Below are 25,579 nucleotides of genomic sequence, written 5' to 3' on the forward strand. Positions count from 1 at the left end.
GACCTCCTCTGAAAATGGGCTTGATGACAGCGAGAACCTCGGCGCCCACACAAGGCCTGATTTTCAGTGCACACACCTATGTGTGTGCTCATTTATGGAAGAGTGAGCTAGCAAAATAAAATTTAGCGCATATTTGCAGCCACCTGACATAACTGACAGAGAAATCACAGACAGGGCATAAAACATAGAGAAAACAGACATGGTGAACTCAGCATGTGAGAGTCTCTTCATGCATACTGTAGCTGATGCTTTGGCAGACTAATTTAATGCATCTTTTCTGATTCTCTCCACCTTACTTATTTATTTTTCCGTTTCAGAATTTAATTGAGGCTCTGTGTGTCTTTCCGACGACATGTACTGTACAGAAAGGAACCCAAGTAGTCTGATTTTGCACATTTTTCAGTCTGAAGGCAGAGCTGGCCAGTTTTTTTCCACATGACCATTCTGTCACAAGTGGTAATAAAAATCTGGACGAGAGATATTTTTACTCGCAGTCCACCCAAGAATAGAGCAGTGGCTTTTTGGTCATTTTGCTGCAACAGGATGAGCGAGAACTTGGATTCAAATTAGGCTTTTGAAGGAGAAACCTGCAAAGAAAACACTTGCTTGTGTTAGATTGAGCAGCGGGGGGAAAATGAAAGTTGAAAAAATAAAAAATCTGGGAAATCTATAAAGCCATCATTTTGACTTTTTAATAAATGTCTAGTCTTTTGTAATATTTTCAAAATGAAGAATGATGTATTTATGAATATAGTGGCACGTTCTGGAGACAGCAAACAATTTCCTATGCTGCCTGGATGCCCTTCGGACAGGGAGTAGAAGGCAGGCGGCTAACGGAGGCTTGACTGAGCTGAAGGCCCTCTGGGCCATGCTCATCCAGGCCTGCAGAGCCCCTCATCCTCATATCCACTCTGCATCACAGTGCAATAACAGCCTTTATTAAAAGTGCATAGCAACAGCATATGTCTATACAACTTACTTTCAGATTGCCCATAATGTGGCATGTAGAAAGGGTCTGGTGGTTAGGGGCTACAATATCCTGTTTCTGAAAAGGTTTACTTTGCATTTTAACAAGCCTGAATACAGCTGGACATTCCAGAAACAGCTACCGTCTGTTTTGCTCTTGCCTGTGGGGAGCAAACGCTCAGACTATGGACCTTGCATGCCATCAAAGCGTGGCCTGGCTCACCTCTCATTTTACCTGGCTTTCACAGCCATGGGTCATGCAGATAGAATTGTGGCAAGGAGGGAAAAAAGCCCTGTTCATTTGTTGGAAAGTAGATAACAATCTGAAAATAAATCTAAAATGTCATTATGATCCATGGAGAATGTTAGATGTGATACAGGTGTAAGTAAATGCTACAGAATGTGCTATTACTAAGGGCTTCATCTCTTGGCAAAAATATACAACTGTTCCCAACGGCTATGTTGAAACCGTGACCATCATGCTTCATCATGCTAGGATGACTTCAAAGTGCAGCAATAAGAAAAGGTTTGTCCAGTTTAGCCAAACCATACTGCGTATGAAAAAAAAGCAGTTTTTCCATGTGTCTTGAAATTGATCAATGATATTTGGGAGCAAGACATATGTGCAGGTGATGTGCTTTTTGCCAGAAAATGTCAAATATGCATTCTGCAGTAAGAGTTACGCAGAGATAAACTGGCAAAATGCCTTACCTATAAATGTTTTCTTTTACATAAAAATAAAACAATTTTTCTGTATTTGTAAAGGACATTTCGCAAATACTGCTCAAACACAATGTAATGTTCGAAATGTGCAATAGTAAGGTCTCCTGCTTCAGAATCTTTTAACTTCATGCGCTCGTGAATGTTTGAACCGGTGTCCAGTCTCCCTGACAAGTAGAACACAGACACTCAACCTGTCACCGCTGCTGGTATGCTAGAACCGCCCCAGACGCTCAAACACACTCGTCTGTTAAAGGGGACAGTTGGTTTAATGTATGTGGTCAACTTGCAAATGGCAAATGTAATACTCAAAAGGGTTTTAGCTCCGAATGAGTTACAGTGGGGACAACAAACAGCATTACATGCAATAAATATGAAATAAAGCTATTTTTATGAAAAAATAGGAATATAAAAAAATAATGTAAAGGATTTTGAAAGTAAAATCATTAGTTGCTATTTGTATTATCTAAGAGATGGACAACAGACAAATGAACATCTATTTATTTTACTGATTTTGATCACTATAGGACATTTTTTTCCTCATCAGATGTTTGAGATGTATTTTTCTAAATTTTCTTTGAATGCACCATTTATTGAAACCATGGATCAACTACTACTTATAAGCAAAAAGCATGAACTAAATGTTAAAAGTAAGTTGTACTCAGTGGGGGGTAAAGTTGATTTTAATTCCTGTTAAAGCCAGGAATTAAACAACTGACTAACTCCTTAGTAGATAATTTTTCTAACACGTAGCCACAGCCACTGAAGAGTAGCTTTTATGAGTTCTTAATGTAAGTCTAAAATCTTAAATTTACTCTTGGTAAATAGCGTATACTTATATAGCGCCTTTCTTCCTACAAGGACAAAGCGCTTTACAGTCACGGACCCATTCACCCAGTCACACACACATTCACACACACAGTCACACACTGGTGGTCGCTCCGCTGCCAAACACAGGCGCCCGCCTACCACCAGAGGCAAGGTGGGGTTCAGTGTCTTGCCCAAGGACACTTCGACTCATGGGCGTGCAAGGCGGGAATCGAACCTGCAACCTTACGATCATGGGACGACCGCCCTACCGCTGCACCACGGCCGTCTTCTATTTTAGCATCTCTGAAAGTCATGCACTTCTAAAGAGATAACCTAGGACACAATAAAAAGAAAATCTCTCCACAAGCTAAGATAGACGGTGCACACATAAAATCTAAATGTTGATGAACAAAAAAAAGGCAGTTAAATAATATTACTCAAGAGTTTTGAGATGTGTGCTGAATGTGCTCTCAAGTTGCAATCGCATGCTTCACTGCAGTTGGCTAAAATTTGTCTGCAAATACATGTTTCTGTTGTCATTGCGAGAGTCAAAAACAGATCTTAAATGAGGCATAATCTGCAATAGAAAGAGGATGATTCGAGTGCGTCATCCAACCCAATAAAACCAGCTGTTAAAAACAGAGGTGTAAGCCAACAACCAAAAAAGGCGTAGTGTGACGGTCTCATACGTAATTTGACAAAACATGTCATGCACTTCTCACAGAGAACTTCAGTCTCATCTAGTGAAAAATAAGCCTAATATACTGCCTTCAATGAGAGCTTCAGTCCTTGTTGTGATGTAATGCATTGTATGAATCTAAAATATTAGCGCTAATATGTTTTATTGAAGCATCTTTCCATGTTTGTGTCTATTGTTCCACTTTTGCTCAAGAATTATGCATGAAAATAGGAGGGAGATGTGTGGGGAGGGATGACAAACGCCTTTGTTGTCAGAACAGGCCTCGCTATTAGGTGTGTGACCCTGAAAGTGCACCCCTTTTAGCGCAACAAGCAATAGATCTAATATTGGATACCACTTTTATGCAGTAATTTGTATGCATCCTTTTGTCTCATTTCCATTTAATAATGAACATGTCTCCCTAGCCCAGGTTTTATAACTGGTTATTAAAAGTATTACAGATCTAAACTGGACATTTAGGTTTCATCAGAAGCAGTCACAAAGCAGTAAATAAAGATGCAGTATAATCACAGCACTCGTCCTGCTTAAGAATGTAGACCTCTGCATCCTCACGGACAGGAGACGTCATTGGCTGATCAGGTGGCTTTAGTCTCGGCCTTCTTCCTCCCGTCTTCCTAAACTCACAGATAGGGATTTCCTCCTGCAAGGAGAGTCCAGCCACCGTAGCCCAGCGATCAAGAGCCTGCTATCTGTGTCTGAGGGAGATTTACTGAGCTAGCACGAGCTAATCCACACTGACAGCCACGTTAGTTCTCCATCTCCGCTTCCTTAATACACAAACATAAACCTGCACGCATGTCCCACTCCTAAAAATAACATTTGTTGTCCAAAATTTAAAAAAGCCCCCTTATTTCATTCTTTTAAAATCTGCTTTCTCCCTTTTCTGTGAGCAGTCACAAGACAACAACTCCAACAAAATGATCTTCACCCTTCAGCAACATCTCACTTTGCCCTTTTTTGCAGTCATGATCTCATTCTCTTCTCAACTCAAAACCTAACTTTAAGCAATTTTAACCTGCATTTTGGACCAGCATTTGTCAGCAGCCACCATCAGCTGCTCCACACATGACTTCACCTGATCTCTTGGAAATTTTAATCTCACATTTATCAGCCTGTCAGTCTCACTGTCCTCAAAGTGATATATCCCTTTTTATCGTTTGCTTTCTTTTTTATTGCAGTAATTACCTGCTAAAATAAAGTGGCATTTTGAACACAGAAGCCGACATTTGGTGAAGCCTAAGCTGGATTTTATTCTGTCATCTCTGCACACAGAACAGCTGTGAGAGGATGGGGTCCCTTTAAGGCTTCCTTTGTTTCCCCACAGATGAAGGGTTAAAGGAAAAAAATAATGGAGGTGGAGCCACAGAGCAAGATGCCTAAGCAGCACATTTATAGTAAGAGCAAGAATTAAAACAATGCAGGTCTTTGCTCCCCCTGTTAGTCTAATTAAAAAGAAATCTAATTCTTGCTGCCCTTGCTCTCCTTGGATCTGGAGCCCAGAGGAGATTTGCAGCACCAAATCCCTGCAGTCTATATTTGCTGCCTCCTCATAAAGAATGTTGATATGCAAAGTTGTGAAAACTGGAGCATCCTTAAGCTGTCATGAGCCAAAACATGAATCCTAACAATCACTTCATGACATGTAAAGGTTGAGATGCAAAAAGGGCTTTGAGTCATTTTTTTCCCTCTCCACTTGGCAAACATGAAATTTTTTTTAATTATTTACTTTTGACTATCTTTTAAAGACAAAACATTATTGTCTGTCTTCTGATGAAAATCCACAGTGGGATGTGGGCCAAGCAGAAAGACCGACAGGGAGACGTTTTCAAGATCACAGCAGAAGGCAGGAAAATTACTGTTCTGGTGACCCAGAAATCCAGGGGCAGCTTTGTTTAACGAATCAAGGAGTGTTTTACCACTTTAGTAAGTGGATTAAAACCACAAGAAAAGAGCATTTTGCCACAGGAATGCCACAAAGGAGAAAATAAAATATTACAATGAGAAGGTTCTGTTAAACCCCAGTTAAGCGGGTGAGGTGACGAGGTGGGCCTGCCCTGCTGATGCAATCGGACTGTGAGAAAGAAGGAGTAAGACATTTTACATGAAGATCATTGCTGTGAATGTTTCAGTGAGATAGTTGATCGTTAAAAAAAGAAGATGCAAAAAAGGTGCATTTGAAAAGTCTTTGCTAAAATAATGTGTTCCTGAACTTGTGGGAGATCGAAAAGATTTAAAGGTATCTGATTGGATTAAAAAATGTAATTGCAAGTGATAACTTTTACAGAGTATGTATAGAAGAGTTATGAAAACAGGCATCAACGCTAATCTAAGTGATCAAGCTTCTTTGTTAAAGAGCGCTCTCATATGACATTCAAATCACATGAAATATTTTGTGGGAAACCAAGGCTCTTTTGTGAGAGGTTAATGCAATTTGAGGAAACTCTGCAAATCATTAAGTGCAGTGTGTGTGTGTGTGTGTGTGTAATGACACTACTTACACACAATTCCCAAGTCAAAGCTTGGGTCCTGGCACCAACATGGGCATGCAACTCATGAAAGGTTAAAGAAAAATGGTTCTCAAACAAGGTTTCACCTAAAACTGAGAAACACTCATCTATTTTCAAACAGCCCACGTCTTCCTCTCTGGAAACAAAAAGTAAATTCCCAACCCCCCAAACCCTTTTAATCTAAATGGCCCTTCCTCTTGCCTTTGCATGTTCGCTTGTCCACTACACTGTAGTCATTAACATATTTGGAGTGCAGCGAGCAGAAAGCTTAATTGTCCCTAATTGCTCAGCTAAATATGTTCTCTAATGATTTGCTTCAGATCTGTGACTGCCTTTTGCGCAATTTCCCGGCCGCTGGCTTCATTATCCCTGCCTCCTTGGAACAAAGCGTCTTCACAAGCGAGCCCTTTTTTTCTCCTACATAACACAGACAGTGAGTATGTGTGTGAGGGAAGTAATGGTTCCCTCTTGGAGGAACGCACAATAGAAGCCCTTTGTCAGGGCATAAGAGTTAAAGTGATTAGAAAACCAAATCTCTATTAAGGAAGAGTGTTAATTGACCACAGCTCACTCTTCCTAATCAGTACATAATAAATGGATGGAGGAGGAAGTTTGTTTCAGCCATGGCTATGTTTTGGTGTTTTTGTTACTGTAGCAGCTGGTTGTGTTGTGCAGCTCCTCCCTCTCAGGCATTAATGCTCACCATCCATGTGTCTTTCAAAGGCTAAAAGCTGCAGCTTCCATTAACAGGGGCATCTGTCTTTGTAAGAAAACACTGGGCAAAACAACTTTCATTTGACCTAAAACAAATTTCTTACGGAGTGTATTTCTTCAAATACGGTAGCTTGACATAAAGCAAAAGAAACACTTAATAGTGTGCATGAATAGAAATAGTACAGAAAACAAAACAAAAACAAAAATGAAATAGAAGAAAATTGATGGCAAAAACAAAACCTTAGGAAAATGTGTGTTTTTGGAGCTGGAACAAATTAATTACTGGTAAAAATAAATAAATCCGTCTGACAGCAAACACAAAATATTGTTATAAACTACCATAATAGCCAGTTGTATTGAAGCAAAGTGAATGTTTATGTGGAGAACTAAAGAAAGGATTCCCATTCACCGATGGGTGTCCTTTCTGTGTGGAGTTTGCATGTTCTCCCCGCGCATGCGTGGGTTTTCTCCGGGGATTCCGGCTTCCACCCACAGTCCAAAAACATACTTTATAGGTTAATTGGTGACTCTAAATTGTTCCTAGGTGTAAATGTGAGAGTGCATGGGTGTTATTGTGGCCCTGCATCAGATTAGCAACCTGTCCAGGATGTCCCCTGCCTTCGCCCATGAGTGGCCAGGATAGGCTCCGGCAGCCCAGTGACCCCAAAAGGGACAAAAGTGGGTTTAGAGGATGAATGAAAAATAAAACAAAAGGAAAAATTGAAAGTCACACACACACATATAAGGAGCTGCAGGGGCATCTTCTGACCTGTATCTGAGGAAGGGCATTTGCGAATGGTAAAGATGGAACTGAGATCCTCTTCCTCCTCTGGAAGGCCTTTCTGCAGACGCTGAAGCTTCCTGAGACTCTCACTGCGTTGGTGCTTCATGGAGCGCACATGCTGGATGAGGTTGAGCTTGGCCTTGGTTGAGTAGTTGCAGAGCACGCAATGGTAGTAGCAGGCATCGCCCTCCACTGCGTTTTCGTGCTGCTGCAGGTGCTGTGAGGGGGGAAGAAGCCAAGGAGAAGGGAACACGGAGAAAGAGAGAAAAGTTATTGTAGATGGCAGATAGCTGGCTAGGCACCACCGACTCACTTTCACTCACACAGTTGGCAAATGAACAAATCAATTCCCAATCACAGTCCTGTTGTTTAACATCCAAATCTCTTCCACTTCAGGACAACTGTTTGGACTGCACACTTGTCTGCGTGAGTGTCTGTATCAGTGGACTAACAGGACAGGAGAGGCCAGGGAGGCACGTAAATCTCAGGGGCCCCAGGAAGGGCAAGAATCACATCAGCCATCCTTCAGAAACTGCAGGTCTGCGGCTTCACAGACGGAAGGAAGCATTGATCCCCTTCACTCAACAGAAGCGTCCCGCTTCTGAAAAGGAAACTCCAAACATCTGCCTGTTTCACGCATGGGATACTAAATATTGATCATTGTGAGATAAATCCTGGCTCTCATGGAGAGAAAGAGGCAAAGCCAGCCTGTGGCGAGACGGTAAGGGGACTGAGTGCATTCTCAGGGAAAATGGAGCATTCCTGAACAGACAGACAACCTTTGGAGGACAGGAAATCAGCAACAGTATTGACCCGTCAACATCACCGCAGCTTCCTCCCAAAGTCAACGGCATGCCAAGCTCAGCCTTCAGTACTACCATTTGGACGTCACATCATGCATAAGACCCTGTTGTGACACCGTGTCACCACAACCTCTAGTCACACCACCAAGCTCCAGCCTAATTACCTCCTGCATGGCTCAATCAATGATGTAAGGCCAACACAATATTGCTTGGCCTGGTGTGAGCACCACTTATTGACCATTTTCCTAAAGCCTCACATTGACGCACATGTATAATAAAAGCTCCACACTCTGTATGGCCACTTGTATCACGCCTGCAAGTTGCTACTCTAATGTCAAACTGCAGCCTAACTGTGGATTTCTGTGGTTAAAATCAATGCAGATCACTAAAAGTTTTCTGCTTTACTCCAACATGTCCTGCCCCTGCATGTAACACAGAGAATGAGTGAAAAAGTCAATGCTAAAATAAAAAATGTAAGCATTTTATTTGAATATAAAGCTTTCATTGAAAGTATTAGGTATGTATGTGAAAATATAGAAACATAATAAAATCTTTCAAATCAACGAAACCCCTGTTTTATTTATTTAACTTTTAACATAAGAACATGAGAAAAATATTACGAGAAATTTCACACAGTTTTCACTGGCCAAATATTTAAAGGATTAAGAGTTATACATTTAAACACATTACATCAAAATTTAAGTGTTGACACCATGGCAAAAAAAAAAAAAAAAAACTCATAATAATATTATTCCACCCTAAAATGCTTTTGTCCCTTTGTCCTAATGTTTAATTTTCTTGGAATATTGTAATATTGCCTTGGGCTTTTTTGAGCTATTGTGTTTTATTCTCTTTCACATTTTTCACTTCTACACCTAAAATGTGCATTAAGACACTGCTTCCAAGAAAAGGAATAGGAGATTTTTTCACTTCTTTTTTTTCTTCTTTCTTGTGAGCCCCACAGCTCAGTGTAATAGAGTTATTAGGTGATTGTAAAAAGCTCTGTGTGCTCTCCTTTCTCGCCTCATTTTAAGCCGTCCATGATGTCATGAATAGGTGTTCCTGGATGTAGTGGGGGGGGGGCTTCTCCTTCCTCTCTGTGCACAAATATTGCATCAGATTTAAGATATAGAGAAACCTGAGAGACAGATTTAGTTATAGATGACAGCAAATCAATCAGATCGCTTTCAGTAAGATCAGATGTCTTAAATTTAAAAAGAAAAAAAGGGGAGGGGAAAGGAGTTGCGGCCACAAATGACTTAAGGCTCCAAAAATCTGCAAGAAGACAGGTTTTAAAAAATGACAGCACCTGACTGAAACTTCAAAGCTGGCCTCATGAGGTAAATAAAAGAAAGAAAAAAAATTCTTGGGAGTTTTATAGTTTCCCATAAAAAGCACGGACTTTATATAGAAGTGAACCTGAGACTGGCTGCCCCAGAATTGACCATAATTCACTATAAAACTGACTTGCCGAGGAGAGCCTCTACCGGGCCAAAAACGGCTGCCCCAGTGCTTGTTGCTCCGTCTACAAAGTCAAACGGTTACACCTGTAAAACAGCACGTTCACCATCTTGGCACTGGACTTGACCCAAAGCATTCTGGGGGCATGTTGGAGTCAGAAAAAGCAGGAGAACATCCATGTAGTGTAAAGTGACTCCTACTCATTAAACCTATTGAAATTAAAAGCTGAGGCCCATTTTCATTGTAAAAGAAAAACACAGAGGACAACTGTACAGTGTGATCATTACAAACTTTCTCAAGCATTAAATCCCATTGACTTGCTGGAATTTTCAATGACATTTTCTGAGGATTATATCTTAAAACGCAAACACAGATTGAGCCCAGCACTCCCCTGAGCCTGCTCATTTTCTGCTTCACACACACATGCATGGAGGCTTTGATTGTGAAACATAATAATGCATGAGACAGTGTTTGTGTCTGTTTCCTATGAACCTGGTTGATAAATCACCTCCAACTGGAGTGTAGGAATTTGGTGGCTTAATGAAAAAGTCATGTTGGACTAGCAGGAGCTGGTTTGCCTGGCTCTGGGGTATCTAAACACCCTATCAAGGCCCCAATGAGAGAGGAGCTGTGGAGCATAAAGGGGGAAAGCTGACTGGGTCAGCGGCATGGTTTCAATACCACTGAACTGTCTGGGAATTTACAGCAATTACATAGTAGATTCAGCTGAGCAAGGTAATGTGTTTGACTGTATGTAATACAGTGATATGGTCAGCAGCACAGAGATTGGCTGTGTGCATGAGGATATATTTATTTGTGAAGCCAGATAACCAGGTAATTTCATAAAAGATTTACTAATTATAATCTAGTTCATACCAGAATTCCGTCAATTTTATTCAAATGGTGAAATCTGGAAAAAAGAAACCATAAATGAGAGAGCAACTGGAAATTAGCAATGGTTAAATTACGTTTAACAACTTATTTTAATGGCTTTTTAATGTGATTCAATTGTAAGATCCAGCTTGGAAAACTATATATTTTTATAATGGTTTGAAACCACAATTACGTTTTTTTTTCAAGGCGCTATTTTGATGAAGGGCCTCGTCTATTTGCTGTGGAGGCTGAAGCAGTACTCGGTGGTTTTTCAGGAAAAGAGGGACAGGGGTGGTGTGGGAACCACCCATCATATCTCTCACAACTCTAGAGTGCACCCTGCCCCCTGAGTGGGCAACACATGCCTGTATCACTTTCAACGCCCACCCATGGTACATCATACATCTGCATTTCCATCCACTAAAATTTTTAAGTAAGAGTGCACCTTTAACACAAAATATGTAGCTCACCAAGAGGGTCCCGCTAACATGAGGTGGAGTTAAGCATCGCTGAGAACGTGCGACCACAATATTGCCAAAAAGAACATTAGACATTTATAAACAAAAACCGACAAACACACACAGGAATGGGCTATTATGAAAAGACCTTAATTTCCACCATTAAAATTGGCAATGCTGTTAATACAAAAATAATGCATTAAACAGATGACTATCTGTGAGCCAAATAGCTATCCAAACTCCCTCTGTGAGAAACAGCAAGTGTTGTCTCACTAATTTTAGTCACTAAAAGCTATTTTATGTGTGTGTTTGCATCTTTGTTTGTGCAGCATGGGTTTGAAAGCCAACATTTCCAGCTGAAAGCATGCAATGCAAAAGAAACAGACAGATCTGTGTGAAGATGATGGAGAGGTGAGACTAAAACTACGTCCAGCTGCCCTCAGCAACACACATTGAAGCAGCCACTTCTAATGAAAAGTCTATGTAAATACGTATTACAGGCTTCCTCATTCAAAACTCACATTCACTCATAGCTACGCAAGATTTTATGTATAACGTTCTAAGTACAAAACCATTGAACCAGGTCGAACTTTGACCAATCATAGAGAGATTTGGTGGTGACATAGGAATCTGGTTTATCTGGTGGACCCAGGCACTGTGACTAGGCCTGACGGCGTCTGCATTAGTTTTTCAAATAAAGATAAACCAAGGCCTCTTTCTGGACATGATTGCAATCCATATCCATAGGATGCTAGCAATAAACCGAACTGTTTAATGCCCAAATCGCAAGATTTGTACAGCTTTGACATTTCGCACCATGCCTCTTCCAACTGTGGGTGGTGGACTGCGCTATTAAACAGTAAATGAAAAAAAAAGAAGAAGAAGCCCCTCCATGCTTGTCCAGTGTGAACACCATGGGCTAAATGAGCATGCAAGAATGCGCATTTAGGACAAAATCATCAGGCAAATGCCCGATGTGTACATAGCTTTAGGCTTTGACTTCCTGGGTTTTAAAGACAATACTCCTGAGTGGAAAAGCATGTGTGAAAAAGTGATCACTTCACTAGTTTATATTTTACTACTTAAATAACATCATAAAAAGAAAATTGCAAAGTTGAAAATGACCCGTGTCTTCATGCAGAGACATTTGTTGGAAATCTGATTCTCATGAATCTGGACTCTGGGATTCCCCTCCAACACCGACAGGATATTTAGCAAAGAACAGCGGTGACTGGAGTAAATAAGTGCCTGCCGTTTCAGCCTGTGATGTTTTGTTTGCCAGCAGTACGAACAACAGCTCCAACCACAAAAGCCCCAATGGGTGCCAAGTGTGGCGGCTGCTTTGAATTAGGCTCTGCAAGTTACAACACGCCTGAAAGTTTGGTTGTGGCTTAAGGGAACTGTGTATTCCAAGCACAGACAGCGTACCTACCGCTTCCTGAACCCTATCTCCTCCCGTGTCCTTTCTTTCCCTTTGCTCTTTAATCCCTGCCACCCCTCTGCTGCATCCTGCCCCTCTGTTACAAAGCCTATAATGTACTTTGTTGCGTTCTCTATTGCTTTACTGCAGAAATGATCCATCACTAGTGGTGAATAAAAACAGGTTGCATATTTGTCTCTGACAGGACTGGGAGACACAAAATGGACCTCTGCGTCTTAAAGAATGGTAGATAGGTAAAGATGGATCACTGTACGTGTCATGAGAGCCCATGACTTAGCATTGACCTAAGGAATGAAGTAGGCTGGGAGGGGTCATGGACATACTTAAAAACGATAGCCCTACAACCGCTCCACACCCACCACTCTTACTTACTTTTACATTAAATAAAGCAATAATTATTGAATTCCGTTTGAATGAGTAAGATGCTAGAAAGTAAACAATGGGAACATAATTGCATATGGAAGGCAATCAATGCAGGCAGTCATTTGGGCCATGTTGATTGTGTAGGTCGCTATATGTGCTCTGTGTGCACAAGTGTGAGTGCTTTTTTTTTTTTTGTGTGCAGCCATTGCAAATCTAAGGTGAGATGAGGGAATGTGTGCTGTGACAAAGATGGGAGTAATACACTCTCCCACATGCACGAAGAAAACCAGAGCTGGGTAATCCCTCCTTCAATAATGACCCAGGGCTCTAAACAATATCTCTCAATCAGCTGATCAATGTGTTCACATAATTCATGTGTGACTCACTGTCTTTGAAAAGGGGAAGAGAGGGAGGATAAGCGAGCAGGCGGTTAAGAGATCAATGCCCTGTGTGGTGATAACGAGCCTGTGCCTATGCCCACAGGAGCCCCACACTGGCGTCCAGGGTCTCTCTCATTAAGAACATTTGGATAAGCATGGCTATACATACATAATGTGCACTTCTAATCATGGCCGGATAAACATTTTTCTCCCCTTTTTAATGAGCAGGGTCCTGCTTTTGTGACACATGGAGATGACTCCAAAACATACAGGAAGTGATGTAAATCCTCACAAAATATACAGTACAGACCAAAAGTTTGGACCTTTGGTCTGTACTGTATATTTTTTATGACAGAAATAGTAAAACAAATTAATGCCATTTTTTTTGGCCTCTTCTTTCAGTGGTCTATTAAGAACTTAACCTCCTGGAGCTTTTATGAAAGCCATGTTGGGAGGAGCTTGGAAAAACTGCGATGCTGGGTGGATGCTGGGTGACTTACGAAAAAAATGGTTACAGCCACTATATGACATGTGTTACACCATCTGGAAAACAAGTGGGACAAATCTGGACCTGCCTTGGTCCTTTACTATTTTATCCAGAATACACTGTCAACATAACGGCCTCCATTTTAGGCAAGAATGACAATAACTACTTAAACAGGGCTGTGGTAAAGTATACTTTTAACAATTTAATGTGAGCACAGCTGAAGGTGCACAGCAGGGAGGGGTGTTTGGATTTGGAGCATCACGATAAGCGTCTTGTGTTTTCATTATGGTAATGTGACCATCAAAATTGTATTTTAGGCCAATATGAGAAAAAACAACTGCTTTGGGGTTGTAATAAATCCTTCATTTTTAATGGTGTTCATGGCAAGAAGTAAACTGGAAAAACAGTTAAGACGTGCATCTCCTTTCAACACACAATGCGTGAAACAAACTTCTTAGAGAGCTCTATCTCATTTTTTACACTCTTCACAAAGATATCATCTGTTTGAGGACACAAGTAACTAAAAACCACCCCTGAGACCCACTCATCATAAGAATTTTGGGTCAACATGTCTGTGAAAAAAAGTGTTATATTTCTGTTTGGCTAAAGTCTTTTTAATGCTCCCTGGATGGAGTTACAATTTGTGATGCAAACCAAAAAAATGTACAGGTAACGACTTTGCTCAATTAAATGCATCCATCAAATGTACTTTACTCTGGCTTTTGGACGTATGACCTTTATGAACCCTTGAAAGAAATGTAATCAAAAATTTTTTAAATTAGCGCCCCAGAGAACTGTACACAGAAGTATGAATGTACTGCGATGTACTGATAAAGCTGCTTGCAAAATCTAGCTATGTAAAACCTGCAGCATTTACACCCCAGACATGTCTGGGGTTGTAGCATCACCCCTCTTCATCCCTCTTTTACTTAAGGGAAGCTGTGGTTTAGAGGTAGAGCAGTCGACCTGACATTTGCCCTTGTAGTCCATTATAATATGGGAATTTGGTTAGAAACTGGCCTACACATCACTGCCTTTCATTTATGTCTTGCATTTGTCTCCTGTGTTGTACAAAAGAAAAACAAAATCATGCAAGATGGAGACAACAAAAAATGAACTTAGTGGCAGCAGTTGGGAATAAGCCCTCTGAGCCCGGGTAGGGAATGCTGTGACGTGCAAAATGGGAAGGGGTTGGATAAAGATATGAGAAAACAAAACGTGCAATGATTAATGCATTCAGTGAAAATGAAATGCAGAGAAAGAACATTACCCAAACACAATTAGTCAGTGAGAACAAACATTGCAGTCTGCAGAGAACGAAGATTCACAGCTATCTTAGTCTGAGGATGTAGTTTAAATACAGTTAAACTAAAAATGTCTCACTTGGCAATTCAGATAGCCACAAAAAACAGTTATCCAAACTGACCAAAATTGTTGGCTTCTGCAACCTAAAATAAACTTTTTGCTAAAGAAGATAGAATATCCTTTAAGTGGGCCTAAACTCCCTCTCACTTGTCTTTTGGTGCCTTTTTATCTCATGTACCTTCACTTTCACCTTCAACAATGACGCAACAGCAGAGAAAAGAGATAGAATCCACTCCAACCAGACTTGTATTTTCAAGCGTTCACCCCTGGCGTTCTCGGTTTGGTAGTGTAAATATTTCATTAACACTTAATTGGTTGCAGCTTCAGGCTATGCAATAAGGCTGCGATAGCTGTAACACTGTATGTTTTCTGACGATCCCGTATCCTTTTTTTTATGAAAAATTCATACAGACGTGTTTTTGGGCAGAGGGCATTTGAGATCTCAAAAGGGTAAATGTTTAGTTTTTCATGCACTGCCCTCACATAGCCCCGCAAGAGACACCAGCTAATTAAGAACAGTGATGATGTGCTCAGCCAATGTCAATATTTAACCCAGTCTTATTCGGCTATCTTTATTAGCAGGACTGTAAATGAGCAACGTGTCCTTTGAGAGGTCCTTTTCTTAAAATGAAAATTAATGAGAAGGGTTGAGTAGAGGTGAATATACAGAGTAGGTCTACATATGGGCTTATTTGCATAGAATTTGGAGTACCTTGCGGGAGTGAAATGGCTGTTGAGGGTTCTTAAAGCAGTTTAAACACCAAACACCCACCAGCTTCACCTACTAAATCTTCCATAGCTGGCAATTTAAAAGCTGCAACTTCAATAAGCTGAACACTTGATATTTCACTTTAGTGATGGATTATATAACAGACAAGTAAATGACACTTCAGTCAGTACATGAAACTGTTTTCACGAATTGAAAGAAAGAAAAATGCGAAACATATTTTTTATCTTTAATTTGAATTAAAATCATATTGTTGCATGTTTTGATCAGACCAATACACTAAAAAATGATCCTCTATATAGTGGTGCCAAACCCCTTTTTGTGCCAGCTCTAACGCAAAAAAGAATAAAAGCATTACACTTTTTAAAAACTGTTATTACATAGATTTCTTTACAACCGTTCAGTTTACTTATTAGCCAAAAGGGGGGAAAAAAGCTAAACATAAATGCATTTTCTATAAAGAAAAAAAATACTAAAGTGCTCATTGATTGGGATGATCAATTTAGAATCAATACCCCAGGCCCCCCATCATTCCCAGAGCAGCATAATTACTGTTGAAATATAGTTGTCATCACCAAAAATCAAATGAAAACCTGACTAATTATAAGAGACCTTTTTCTTTGGTCCTGCTTGCAAAAAAACATTGAAAGCTGCAAAAAGATTTCATGCTAAATGGTCACTGAAGCCTTTTAAAAAAGTGCAGTGCGCTTGCTTTGGGGACACAGAGAAAATAGAAAAAAACAAATCAACAAAAGAGGATATTTTTAATAATATTTGCAAGGAATTCTCAGATTCACAGTATTTTAAAGAATATTTAACATAAAACCTTTTGCTGACTTATCACACAAGCAGTAGTCAGCTGTTCACACCTGTCACTGCAGCAGCTGAGTTTTGAAAGGACCCTTAAACATGTATAAAGCAGACAAGCGTGACTAGTAAAAAACACATTTTACAAGCTAGCAATGAGGACTAGCTGCCATCACCTGCCACACCACAAATACCCCTCAATCGTGCAAAACATCGCAAACTGTACTTCAAAGACAACTACTTTCCCCTTTCGGTTTATTGATTAGGCCGAGCTCTTGTTCAGTAATTGTGCTGTAAATCAAGCATGGAGAACACTAATCTCAACCCCGGGAGGAAAGTGTTAAAGGTAAAACCTGCTGAAAAGTGCATAATTAAAGTGTGGTGTTCAGCCAGGAGAGAGGATACACTCCTCCCTCCCACATTTCTTGCTCAGTGTCTGCCTGCACAACCAGAGGCAGCACGGAGAGAGGTTGGCAGAGGTGCAATGGGAAGTGTATACAGTTTTAGCCACCACTTGTTCCCTCCCTTACTCTTTTCATTCCCTCTCCCTCTCAGTGCATTCCCAATGAAAGCGCCGGGGGCGCCATGCTTGTAAAGAAACCACAGCCTTTTGAGTGCCTCTTGTATTTACAAACGGAGGCATGTTGGAATCAAAGGCTTTACCACATGACATAACGCATTAAACAGTTGGCAGATTGAGAATTTATATACTGAAGAGATAGAGAGTGGGATAAACAAGAATACTGCCCTTGTTCAGCTAGCTATTCATGCTATGAGAGGCAAACTTACCCAAACCAGAGTACAGTAAAGGAGTCAATTGCAGCAGCTCCCTTCTTTCGCTTGCTTTGTCTCTCTTCTTAATACACAGCTCAGGCTATACTCCAGGTGGAGACAGCTATCACTTTTCCATCAACTTCCTGTTCCTCTTGTCTCTCCGCCCCCATTTTCTCCCCGCTCTCTCACTCCCAGCTGCTTTTTTTCCCCTTATTCTGAACCATTTTTGAAGGATTGCAGGGCTTTGTCTTTTCTCCCTATCTTCACAAATACTCAACTGTGCAGATTTTTTTTCCCCCCTCTCATCATACTTCGGTCTCTTATCCTGCTCCCGGAACAGTTTTTCCCATGTTGATGTTCTGCCTGATCTAACCTCAGTTTTTATTTCACAGTCATCAGCAGGGATCTAAAAATAAATGATAAATGGAATATGATATTTTAAAGGCTTATCTCTTATCTGTTCTTACAGGGGAATAATAAGGTACTTAATCCTGGAGATCCTACTCAAATTGATTAATCAGCACATGCGGACAATCAAATAAAAGATTAATATTCCCCAGTCCTGTGGTCGGACAGTTACCCCTGAAACCATCAGTAATAATTCAGTAACCCTTCCCAGACCACAGGCTGCAGCTAGTCAGCCTCACTCAGCATCAGCTCTCTGATGTTCTGCAGGACTTTGAACTCCCTGCACAGAAACTCATAAACTCCAGGAGTAAAGCTATCTGAAGACAACTCTACTCTCTCTCTCTCTTTAGTTCCAGCCAACTTGATCAGAGTGATCTTGTATACACAATGTTCCAGGAGACCGACCGCAGAGTCGCCTGTGTGTACGGGCTGTTAGCGAAATAAAAACATCCAGATAGTCTCACACTACAGAGCATCAGAAACAAATGCCTGCATGTAGGAAAAAAAATTTTCAAGAAGTTTTTTTTTAAGAATAAAAAACCTATCTTATAATGTAAATTAGGCAGATTGAATGAAAAGTGTCTAACTAGAAGTGTAACAATTCATTCTAACAGCGATTCGATTCCTTTCATAATTTGTGGTTGCTGATATGATTCATAGTCAATATCTGTTCATTTTGAATGATCCAATTCACTGACCTAAAATCAATCCGAGACATCTTTAGCCAAAAATTCCCCCAGTGTGACTCAGAGATAAATACCTGGGTATTGAACAATAAAAGTGGCGTTTTCCAGATTCCTTGTATTTCTTGCATGATAATCAACTATAAAATAAAAATGTGTACAAACAAACGAGTAAACAAGAATTAATGGCAAATTCATTCAAATTTTAGTTTTAGAAATTCAAAGTGTTTCCACACATTGGACTGTAATGATGGCTGGATAATTTTTTGCTGCCATCACATGTGTGTTGTTCGCTGTGATGACACTAGGTCATTTTTACGTTATGGTAAAATAAACCTATTGTGCCTCAATCCAAATGTTATTTACCAAAATTAATCGATTTATTTTATTTTGAAATGATTTTATAATGGCATCGTTCAATTTGATTAACAACTTGCGATCTGGTTGGATTGTAGGAATAGAAATTGATTTACTGTGGTAAACAGAAAATGTAGTTATTGTCAGATGTTGTTTATTTGTTTGGATGATTAAAGTTTAAAAACAAAATTCTACCATTTATTCATCCAAGACCCTCAGTTGCATCAACCATGCACAGCCACCTGAAACTTCCCTGTAGTAGGATTGCCTTATTTGTCAGGTAGTGTTTGTTGCAAGTCTGCCGATAAGGTTGTGTTTTAGTCACCTACAACTCGCCAATTCTGTACTCTACCAGAGCAAAAACTCACATCCTGCTTAAACATAAATGCATAAATGCAGGCTTCCCCACATTAAAACTTCTAGAATCATAACATGACTTGAATGAAAGTTACCTAACTATGGTGGATACACTGCGACTCGTCCCTGCACTAGCATGTTTTAATGTGGCTCCGTAGGATTATGAAAGCCATTTAGAATCCATCTAAGAGGCTGTTGACCTTTTACACAGTGCAGGATGAGGTTAAGTTTCAGCTATAACAGATTTTGATGGCCTTTAACTTGTGTTTGAAACCCTTGCAGGAGCAACTGCTGAGAAAAGTCAGAGTCTTGAAGCTTTGGGAAGTTATTCTGTTTTGGTCAATAAACTCTCTAAATTAAAATTGTTGTTCTGATAGATATGAATATGAAGTGTAAAGTAGCATGATGAAAAGGCCGGACTTTTATGTAAGCGCGATAAAGTTTACTTTGATCTCTTCTCTTGCTCAACTGTTTATGAATTAGCCACACAAATATTTATGAGCAGAACAAGGAAAATGTCTGGTCTGGTTTCCATCTCTGCCCTTCCTCCCTCCCTGTGTAGATGAGGCCACCACAGATGCAAAATGAGCATTGAGGCCCCAGGCCACATCCATCACGTCTTTTCTGTATCCTGCCATTGAGCCATCCCAGTAAAGGCTGACCTTACCAAACCAAGCAACAAAAATTGTGGCATGTTTACTGTGGATGATCCAAAAAAAAAAATACTGCTGTACTAATTGCAGCATGCAACTGAGAGCATGCGTGGAAAAGCGTGCCGTGTAAGCACACACATAAATATATGGCTCTCACTAATGCATTACCAGTTCAGCACTAACAAAGCTCAATAAATTAATATACCCATGCTCTATACAGCAGGAATCTGTCTCTCTTTAGCTCACTTATCTGTTTCTGCTCACAACAAAAACAGCGGAACAGAGCAGAGCTCCTGGATCTATATGCTTTAATTGCTACCCCCTGCCCTGACCTCTGATCCAGATCACTCTGATATACAGCATCTCTATTACATCGGGAAGGAGGAAAATGTTCTTCTAATGACCCTAAATTCAAGCCGCAGGACTAAAACGGGAAGAGATGGTGGACAAAAAAAATAAAATAAAATCATTCATCTCCTTTTTTTGTCCTTCATTTACTTTAGTTTCCCCTTTTTATCTGGAGGTTGACTCCAAAAATGTGGAAGGAGATAGAGCAGAACGAAGTGTCTCCTCTCCTTCTGATGGGGCAATGAACTTTTCGATGAACTAATATATTTTAGCAAAGAGGAAATGACAAATCCCTGGTCCGAACTTAATATCTTTCTAATATCTTTCGAACATCATCGTGACTGCCCCTCAAGTGCACAGAGGGGGTTTACCCATCCAACTTAGGGAAAAAAACAGCTTGTATCTGAACTAGGACAGTACGATGAGCCTGAAATTTAGACTCCAGATAAATCAGGAGGTGACACTGCTTGAGCAAAAAAAGAGACAAAGTGGAAATGCTGTCACATAGTGCAAAAGAAGGCCTGAGCATTTCTGCTCTTGTCCATTGTTCAGGAAAGATGATGAACCATGCCTGAGCGTCTGTGGGCAGGAGTGGGTAGAGATGGGTGGGTGGGGGTAGCGGTGGACTGGCTTGTCGATCGATGCAGTGATTGGCAGTTAATGGCTTTTCCTGTTCTGCCTTGGTAACCCTGGCCTGATGGCTGTTGCATCTGATCAGAAATGGCAGATGGTGTTTGATTTTCGTATATAAACCTCTGACTTTGTGGAGATGGCTTCATCATGTATAATGATTTAAAAGTTAAGCTGAAAACTGGGAATACTCCAACGACAGATCTCTCATTGCTCAAACCTCTTTTTTTTTTTTTTTGGGGTTGGAAGGACTGATCTTTCCTAACCACGTGCACATCCACAGCTTAAAGCCGCATTTTCCTTGAGTAATAAATCATTACAAAATAATTTACAACACATATGCTTTTAGCTATATTCTGTTGTGAAGACATCTCAGTCATGGGCCACATTTTATGACATGCGTACAGGCTTCTTCTTTGAAAAAGTCATGGCTTTGTATGACTCAAAATCCCCCAAGATCAAAGATAATCCTAAATACCAAAAGCTGATACACCAAATTATTCCAGACCTCTTCACCCAACAGTCGGTAATGAGAGCACAATCTAGAAATTGAGCCAGGAAAAAAGGTTGTAAATGGAAGAAAATTAAATGATAAGCTCCATTTGGTGTGTAAGGGAAGATGTTAGAAGAGTACAAACAGCAGGTCCCGAAAATTCAGATTTTTCACACCAATTACATATCCTGATGCATTTTCCTTTACATGGCTTCTTATGTGACCAATTTTAAATTTAAAGGTGTTAGGTCTGTTTGGTCTGTAAAAAAAAAAAAAAAAAAACTAATGGTTTAAAGCATTTATACATTTTCTTTGAGAGAAAAAATTCTCTTAGAATAATAAAAAAAACATGTATGTGTATTCAACCAATGGATTTTAGTCCCACAGGGATGTAAAATGATTAAAGAATTTACTGGTACAATGACAATAAAGACAATTTCAATCCTCAAACGTCAAACGATAAAATGTTTTGCAGAGAGTATTAAGCTTTCTCTGTCAAACCTTTCAGCATGGAATTAAAAAAAATGATTTGAATAATTATTTGCCTTTAAGATCTCACTGTTTTTTGGTTTGGTTTTTTGAAAACTTAAACAGGTCCCAGAGCACAAATCTGCAAAGTCGGTCCTGCTTTTTCAGATTGTTTTTACATGACTGTTTCAATCTAACAAGCATAAATTAAAGAAATTCCAACCTCGTGACAGACCAAAACAATCAATCAGAAGATTTTTAGCGTGAATTATTTAGCAGCAGACGATCATTTAGGGATACTGTTGAAGGAAAATGATAATATATAGAAAAAAGGGCGTGGAGCTGGCAGTGAATCTTGAAATTTGGCAGCTGTGGAGACTTTCTCGTCAGCAGTCAACAAGGGACAGAAATATTCAACTTATACGTCAATTAAAAACATGGTCTCTTCAGCTAAAGAAAGACACTGACAAGAGTGACCAAGATATCAGCCATGTATGAAGTTGGAGAGTACAATAAAGTTGGATAAAGTTATTTAATATCCCTGATTTCCTTTTTTCTTTTTTTTTTCACCCAAGCAAGCCATGGCATTTCACTATTTCACTACCATGTCATTTCCATTTAATCATTTAGACTAGGAATTCCTTTCTATAATGTATTTTCTTTTCATCCTCCCATTTTGTCCCTTTCTTGTATCTTAAAACGAAGGGAATAATGGGAAAACAAGGTGGAGAGTGATTCTTTTCCAAAGGCACTAATAAAAACCACATGACACCCTGGCTTGCACCGCTTAATTACAAAAGGATAAAACCTTTTCTTTTACATCTGGAAAAAACATTGCCTGCATAACATCAGAAGATTTACAGCTCCCAGTTCTGGAGTCCAGCACAAAGCAATTAAGAAAAACATGGATGGACAACCAGAGCCATGAAATGCAGGAAGGGATGGCTATTCTGTCTTGACACCAGAGGTCAGACAGCTTAAAGAAAAAAAATTTCACCCACTCAACTTGTGAATGGATAGTTCAGTCATTTTATTTTGTCTTTCATTTGTCTCAACATTTCAGTGATAAGAAGGACTTTTTATTAAATAAAGAACTTTGTGGGTTTTTTGTGCTAAAAATCTATCCAAAATTAGCTGCTTGAAGAAACGTCTGCCCGCTGCCAACAAAATCCAGGTGAGAAAGAGATCATCTCACATTTATCAGAGAATAATCAAATTGGAAGGTTCCAGGCAACAGGAGTAAAAAAGTGTTAAAGAATGTGGTTGAACGCCTAATTAAATTGTCACGATGTGCAGGGATAGTGCATTAATTAATATCAGTGTTGTAAACAAAGCATGACTTTAAACCATCACCATAACAAATATTTAAAAGAAACCTGTAACATTGTTGGAGAGCACTAAAAGATCATCTTGAACTTTAAAGTGAAGCATTAACAGGGTAGGGGGAGAAGGGCAAAATCCATATTTTCCTAAAATTATTCAGACTATCTAATTATCCAAAACAAACAAAAATGAAAGAAAATGAGAAAAAAACAATGTGCTCAGATGTTGTCCTCTTGGATAACCTCTGCTCTCCAAATTTTTTCTCTTTACTCCGGCTTTCTTCCATGTAAGGCTCCACTGAGCAGACCTCAGAACTGAGTAATCTTAAGGCCTTGACCACTCAGAGGCCATTAATCTAGTGGCTAAGCCACTGATGTATTAATGGTGCAGAGCCTTGCCAGCCTCACTTTCTCTTTCTATACAATCACAGGAGCCCTCAGCTGGGCTCATCAAGTCAGCATTTACCTGCCAATGACAGCTGTTACCCTCTTAAGTGAGTTTGGCACAGCCTGCAAGAGGATAGGAACTTCAGCTAAACCTTTTAATTCTTATAAGTCTTAGCATGAGCATCCACATGTATATGAGCAAGTAGATGTCTGAACTGCATGGTTTATAATAATGTTCTGGGAACTGCAAGAATAGAACATTCAAAAAGGTAAAGGTTTTTAAAAATAATCATTGTTGAAAAAAGATCAAAGAATTTTATATTCTATGTTTCTTTTATTTGCGCTTTGATGACTTAATATAGCACTAACAAACTGGAACTGCATGTATTTGGTTAGAAGGCTGCAGGGCTCTGTAGATAAACTGGGCACTGTGGTCCTGATGTTTTCACAACAGGGCTTTTTGTTTGGTGGGTGAAAAGATAGAACCATAACATACATGCATATCTGATGCATCATTGTTTCAAACTACGTGAGGCGAGCATCTGAATATCTGTGTAAAAAGTATTAATGTTAATGGTAAATGGCGTATACTTTTATAGCGCTTTTCTACGTTTCTTGAAGGCCCAAAGTGCTTTATAGTCACAATCCCATTCACACAGGCACCATCTTTCCACCAGAAGCATGGTGGGGTTCAGTGTCTTGCCCAAGGACACTTTGACATATGGGCAGGCGAAGCAGGAATCAAACCTGCAATATTTCAATCATAGGTCCACCGCCCTACCACTGCACCACACAACGCCGTTCCTGTGAAGTCTCACTTTGTTAGTCCCTAGCAACACTCACAGTAGAGCCTTAGTGCATACAATCAACACCACCAGCAGCAACAGCTGTCCCACGGGTCAGCGGCTGACCCTTTCCCTGGCCTTCTCAATGGGCGGGAGCTGGAGGAGTTGTGAAATTCTTGAACGCTGCCAAACACAAAGCCCTAAGATCCCTCTTTTATGTGTCCCACAGTCGCTTTCTCCAATTTTCGTGGATTGTAAGCTGAATACCGCCTTCTCCGTCCTGAACATCCAAGCTTTGTTAGGAAACGATACAACAGCTCAAAAACTTTGTAGATGATTATTAATACTGTTAATACTGTTATAAGTCTTTCAATCGTCTCACTGGCAACTGACACATGATAAAGTGGATCCAAATTTCACATGCTTTTCCTCTGAAAAGGACACATTTTATGAGTCTTGTGATATGTTAGGTTGCACAATTGCTGTAAGTGTCTGCCTGTCCATCTGTCTGTGTATTCACACGCTTGTGCATGTGAAGAGAGAGAATGGGCAGTCTCCCAGGATGTGCAGCTCACGCTTTATTAGAGCGGTAGTACCAGTAAATCAGAGCTCGGCTCTTCCTGGAACTGCTGTAACTTTTCCCACTGAGCACTATTACTGAACAATCATAGGCTCGCCATGATAATTAGCAGAGTATCTATCTGTCCAACCACCCCACCACCACACACACCAACGTCAACCTCTCAGCCCCTTCTCCTGTCCATCTCTCATTCTTTTTTTTGTATCTGTTCTTTTATAAGATAAACTCTGGTCATGGAGGGCAAAGGCAAGGTCCCATCAACTGACTTAATTTTAGCATGTATAGTGTACTGAGTGACAACTTGTTTTTGTTCAGGTCTTCTGTAATGGACAACTAAAAAAAATCTCAAGCAAAAAGCGTTAATTGCTTTCAATCTCAAACACAAACAAAGCCTATATGTGGTTGTTTTCAAGCTACACTTAGAGATTTAGTCTTACAAGAAATAAGAGTTAATCCTGCTACGTTTTATCATTAATGTAGAGAGGTCATTACAGCCAGCACTTTTGCTGAGTAAGATCATCAGTGAAATACCTTAATGTCTTTTCATGTAAGCATTAATCCCTGCATTTACATTACAGCCACTTTTCCTCTATTATGTTTGAGTGTGATTGTTTTTCCCTCTAAATGAGACAGACATTTTCCCATTCTTGGCTCTCACCACTTCTTTTGGGATGCATGGTGAGGTAAAACAAGAGCAGCAGCTCTTTCCAAAATACACACATGGCGTGTTTGTTAATGGGCAGAAAATATGTTTTAAAAACTGTGTACTTTAGGATAAGAAACGGACAGTGGATGTCAATGATTTTTAAGGAAAGGTACAAATATCAGTTTTCCCTTTTTTCCCCCCACCATTTGCTTTTACACTTGTGCATACTCAATAGAGCGAGGCCAAGAAAGGGGGATGGATGTCAGGACTGTATTGGTTAAAGATTCCCCATTTGATAGTGACAGCACTTTCTCCCTGTCTT

The 25,579-nt window shown here is 40.0% G+C and overlaps 1 protein-coding gene across 1 annotated transcript in view; it reads right to left on the minus strand.

Annotated features, from left to right (window-relative positions):
* The window catches only part of zfhx3 (zinc finger homeobox 3), a 126,090-nt gene that overhangs the window by 46,654 nt on the left and 53,857 nt on the right, over window positions 1-25,579 (minus strand). Inside the window, exon 5 of the mRNA XM_023953481.1 lies at window positions 7,187-7,418. Coding sequence (XP_023809249.1) covers window positions 7,187-7,418 — 232 coding nt within the window. The remainder of the gene's footprint in view (window positions 1-7,186; window positions 7,419-25,579) is intronic.

This window comes from Oryzias latipes, chromosome 3, assembly GCF_002234675.1.
Source record: "Oryzias latipes chromosome 3, ASM223467v1".
Classification (NCBI taxonomy): domain Eukaryota; kingdom Metazoa; phylum Chordata; class Actinopteri; order Beloniformes; family Adrianichthyidae; genus Oryzias; species Oryzias latipes.